This window comes from Pinus tabuliformis, chromosome 1_1 (assembly GCF_031772625.1).
Source record: "Pinus tabuliformis cultivar Carrire ecotype Pingquan chromosome 1_1, CPIR1, whole genome shotgun sequence".
In the NCBI taxonomy this organism is placed as follows: domain Eukaryota; kingdom Viridiplantae; phylum Streptophyta; class Pinopsida; order Pinales; family Pinaceae; genus Pinus; species Pinus tabuliformis.
Window position 1 is genome coordinate 157897039 of NC_142297.1, and position 5413 is coordinate 157902451.

The 5413-nt window shown below is 34.7% G+C and overlaps 1 protein-coding gene across 1 annotated transcript; it reads right to left on the reverse strand.

The window, feature by feature from the left end:
• Positions 1 to 1509: 1509 nt before the first annotated feature.
• Positions 1510 to 2007, reverse strand: LOC149212076 (uncharacterized). The gene has a single exon (XM_089388549.1). It carries the CDS (start codon positions 2005 to 2007, stop codon positions 1510 to 1512), a length of 498 nt encoding a protein of 165 aa, XP_089244675.1.
• Positions 2008 to 5413: the final 3406 nt, after the last annotated feature.

The following is a 5413-nucleotide window of genomic DNA, read 5'->3' on the forward strand; positions in this document are numbered from 1 at the left end:
GAAATTCTTCGGCAAAATCACATAACCAATCTTTTGTCAAAAGATTGGTTATGTGATTTTGCCAAAGAATTTCTGAACAATGTTATGGATCACAGAAGTTTAAATTCCTTAATAAATTTAAAGATATTGAACAATATAAAATTGAAATTTTAAAATTCTCAAATTTGAAAGGTTAGGAATTTGATTTTTTATATTTTATGAAACATTTTTGGAATCCAATTATACCATGAATCTCTTTAAATATTGTGAGTATGGTTGATCTTATTGGTCGACATTTTTTTATTATAAATTTACTAGTTAGTTTCACAAGCAACGTCATTTCCATTATTTTCCATTATTCTTACGAAAGTTATGAACGGACCATTAATATTAATAAATACTTTATGCATTGATTGTACTTTTCATTTGAAGTATAAATATATTATTTTTAACGCAATGAGGATATTGAAAATGGATGTAGAAATGTGGAACTTTGTAGTTAAAAAAAATCAAGAAAATAGCGAAATGGGTTTATTTTAAATGGGTTGGAGGAATGATTATTAGTTTTTTTAATCAATTTTAATTTTTATATATTACATGATGAATACATTAATAATGGCTCTAAGTTTTATGGTTGCAACGTATCTATATTTATATTAAAATCAAAATTTAATAAAAATTATAATATTTAAATATAATAAAAATAATGATGATTAACATCCACTAAAATCAATATAATTTATCACATGTTTAAAAAAAATAAAAATTAATTATAATAATTAGATATCACAATTAATATTTCATTTAATTATTTATTAATTTTATAAAATAATTCCACTTTAAAATAAATATGTATGATCATGCAATTTAAACATTTTTGCAAAATGCAAAACAGTGCCAACAGATTTTATTTAATATAAATAATCAAATATAATCATATATTATTATACCTACAGTAGGCATAGTATAACTCATCGAAACGCGTTGACAAATGAAATTTCATGTGATTTACACTGAAGAATCTCTCATAAATATGGTATAACTTATTCACTTTTGCTTTTCACTCTTATTAGTTTGTTTTTTGCCAAAAATTTATGACGTTTATCCATAATTTAACATTACGAATTCAATTTTTAATTTTTATTTATTTGTAAAGTGATTCGTTGAGGTATTATTATGGGTTCTTTAGTAACTTTCATTTCTATTATTATTAGTTTTTTTCAGCACGAAAAATAGCTATATATTTGTATTATATTCATCAAAGAAGATTGTACAACAAAATGCATATATATGAGAAAAAAACCGGCAACTATGGCAGATATGAGGTTAAAAGCCACACAAAGTGGAAATGACATAGAAAAGATATCCTGTTCAGCTACATATAGAGCATATGGAGAAAATATATATAAGAAAACAAACGGATAGTGAGGATACTGTTCCTTATGACATAGAATATGAGAATTCCTTCACAATGGAAAGGCAAATAGGGGGAAAAAGATACATACTAGATATTCATCATTAGAAAGAAAATTATGTACCCAGTAAGCAAAAGTCTTGGATCTCGTAGGTGATGTTGTCCACCGTGATCTGCATCCTCCAGACACCTTGTGGAGAAGATAGGCCTATTTTGGATAAAGCCTCTGCCCTTTTGTTTTTATCCCTGTCAATATGTGAAATTGTGTAGTCCCTCCTGCTACTCCATAAAGCTTCTATCATGTTCAGCCATCCAGAAAGATTGATATTTTTTATAATGTGTTTTGACTGAACATGATCGATGATGACTTTCGAATCTCCAAAAATTTGTAGTTTCAAAAAGTCAAAAAAGACATAAAGGGATAGAAGACCAGCAAGGGCCATCACCTCAGCTCTATTGTTGGACCCCGGTCCACCATTCCAATGTATTTCAAAGGCTTGACCAGCTTCTGGAATAATGTATACTCCACATGCACACGAACCATGCTGTGCAGCTCCGTCAAAAAAAGCGCGTGGAATAGTCGTGGGCTCCCATGTCAAAAAAAATTCTTCCATATCTGACCCTGATTTGACCTGGTAAACCGAGTGCGTTGTATAGACAAAGGATAGATTCAAAAACAAAAGAAAGAGATTCAATTTTGGAATTGAAAATCATCCCATTTCGCCATTTCCAGCTGGCCCAAATAGCCAATAATGGGATGGGCCACCACTCTTTGTTCATAATACTCCACCCTTTGAAAGCCTCAGGTATGGAAGGGAAAGAGCTGTGGATGTAACCAAAGTGTGTAGCAAGCTTCCGCCAAATTATTTGAGCTTGTGGACAATGGAGAAATAGGTGTAAGTTGTTCTCAGAGTTTGATCTACAAAGGGGGCATATAGCAGGCCTGCACCAATTTCGATTTTGTAAGTTTTCCCATGTGAGATACCTGTTATGAAACACCAACCAGGCAAATATTATGATCTTTAAGGGGAAACTTGTATTCCAAAAAGATGTAGGAAAGGTGTTATCTGTATGTTCTGATTCTGAGATTAGAAGCTGTTGATAAATATGTTTGATATATACATTCGAGGAGCCACCATGTCCCTTCCAAATGATGAAGTCCTTATCAATAGAGCGATATATTCCATAAGCCCGCAACGAAGTTATGATAGAATTCCATTGCATTGCCAGATCATCACTTAGGTGCAATTCTGTCGCATATTTCCAAATTGGAATTGCTTCTTCCCATTTTCAGATGGCACTGACCCAGAAAAAAATACCCCTGTTGTGTAACGATCTTAATAATTGTGTGGATATTTGGATCTTTCCAGCCACTCCAGCAAATTAATGCCAACCGATAATAATTTTTGATCCAGTTTGAAATTTCCAGATCACATTTTGTCTTAAAAAAGGCTCCAATTTCCTGAGGCCTCTCCATATTGCAGAGCTGAGATAGGATCCAATGCTATTTTCCCTAACCCAGTAAGACATATCTTTATTGTACATGTACTTAGCACGAATGGCCATGCTCCAAATAGACATACCCATAATTGCTTTCCACATAGTTTTACATAGTAGAACCTTTTGAAAAATATTAAGGTCCAAAATGCCCCATCCTCCCATTTTTTTTGGGCGAGCCAGCATAGAAAGTTTTGACAGATGATATTTTTTTTGTTCTTTGTGTCTTCCCCATATGAAATTGGTAGTCATCCCGTTTAGGCTGTTAATGATGGTAGTAGGGATATAGAAAAGATGTGCCCAATATACCATTATTTGCACAAGCACAGCTTGAGTCAAAATCGCGTGGCCACCTATGGATAAACATTTATACTCCCATGCTGCAATTTTCTTATAGAAACGGTCAGGAATCCAAGACCAATCAGCCACGCAATATCCAACAGATTTCAACTTGAAACCCAAGTATTTTAGCCCATTCCGAAGAGGAATTGCTTTAATATTGAAAAGTTGTGTTAGGAAAATAATCAGTTCCCCATTTAAATCTTCGACATGAAATGATGATTTACCTTCATTTACACACATGCCGGTTGCTATTTGAAACCTCCCCAAGATTTCATGAAGACAAATCCAGGTTGCTCTACACAGAACTGCTGTTAATAAAATATCATCAACAAAAAAATTATGGGAAATGTAGATTCCCCTACAGATGGGAAGGGGCTTGCATTTATTTTGAAGAATCACCCTCTTGATATGAAGACTCAGAGAGTCCATTACAAGGATGAAAAGGAGCGGAGACAAGGAGCAGCCTTGTCTTAATCCCCTGGCCACTTTGAAAAAAGGAGTAGGGATTCCATTAATAAGGACTGCATAATTAACATCAACCACACACACCATAATCCATCTGGAGCATTTGTTATCAAGACCAATCCTTGCAAGAAGGCAGCGGATAAAACCCCAGTCCACACTATCGTATGCCTTTTTAAGATCAATTTTTAATAAAGCAACTTCTAACTTCCTACAGTGTATGGAATGTAGACATTCTTGAGTGAGAGCCACCGCGTCCAAAATATTCCTTTCCTTTAGAAAACTGTGTTGTTCATGGGATAGATGAAGAGATAAGATATTCCTCATTCGAATAGCAATGATTTTTGAAATAATCTTATACAGGACGTTGCACAATGAAATTGGCCTATATTCTGAAAAAGAAGTGGAGAGTTTCTTCTTTGGAATCAATGCTATATAAGTGGAGGAAATATAATGACTGATGAAACCTTTTAATCTTGATTCCTCGACCATTTTTAGGATATCAGACTTGAATAAGTCGAAAAAATGGATAAAGAAATCAATAGTCCAGCCGTCCGGCCCCGGACATTTGTCTTTCTGAAAAGATTTCATTGTCGCCAATAATTCTTCCTCAGAAACTTCAGAAAATAGGGCAGTGTTTTGATTATCATCAAACATAGTAGGATAAGGTTTGATACCCCATAGAATATCCTCAATGTCGTTGGCAATGTCTCTGTTGTAGGCATTTTTGAAATATTTCACAGCTTCACACGCTATGGCCTCCTGGGAATAATATGCATTGCCAACTTCATCCTTGATTTCCCAAATAGTGTTTACCTCCTGCCGCTTATTTGCAAATCTATGGAAAAACTTTGTATTTTTGTCCCCCTCTCTGAGCCATATGGCTCGACTCTTAAGACGCCAAGAAGCTTCTTCCATTGCTAGAATCTTTTGCTTTCTTTTCTCTAGGTCCCATATTTTTTTCCGAATACAAGAGGACATGTAGGGATGTTTAAAGTGTGAGGATAAGTATTCCAAATTCCTACATATGTCCTTCAGGGCCATTCTATTGGAGGCAGCTTTCTCCTGTTGCCATCTTTTAACCTTACTTCGAAGAGAAGACAGTCGATCTAAAAAAGGTCGAGTTTGATCTTGTGCCAGACAAGATGGGGGGAGCCAAGATTCCATTATGAATTTGTTGAACTGCTCATCAGTGAGCCAAGTCCTGTTAAATTTAAACGGATAACCGAATCTGCGCCCAATATATTTCCAATGTATAGAAATGGGGCGGTGATCTAATATAAATGTAGGAATAATTTTCACCGAAGGGGAACCAAATCTTTCAATCAATTTTTCATGTAAGAGGAATCTGTCTAGCCTTTTAGCTAGAAATGAGTCATTTGATCGCCCATTGTCCCAGGTGGGCCCCTGCAAGATGGCAGAACATCTACAAAGTTATTTTGTATGATGGCATCCTGAATCAAGCGGCCAACCAAGTCATTTTTCTTGTCATTGCCCCATATCTCATCGTTACATAGAGTACAGTTAAAATCACCTCCAATTAATAAGGAATCAATATCAAGAAGTTCCGATGATAGAAAATATTCCCAAAATGGATAATGATCTTTGCATGGAGCATAAATGTTTAATATGTGGACTGGATCTAGAGAATCTCGAATATAGGCCAGAATGAGAATACCAGCAACACATTGAAATGCAAACGCCTTTATCCATTTTGGA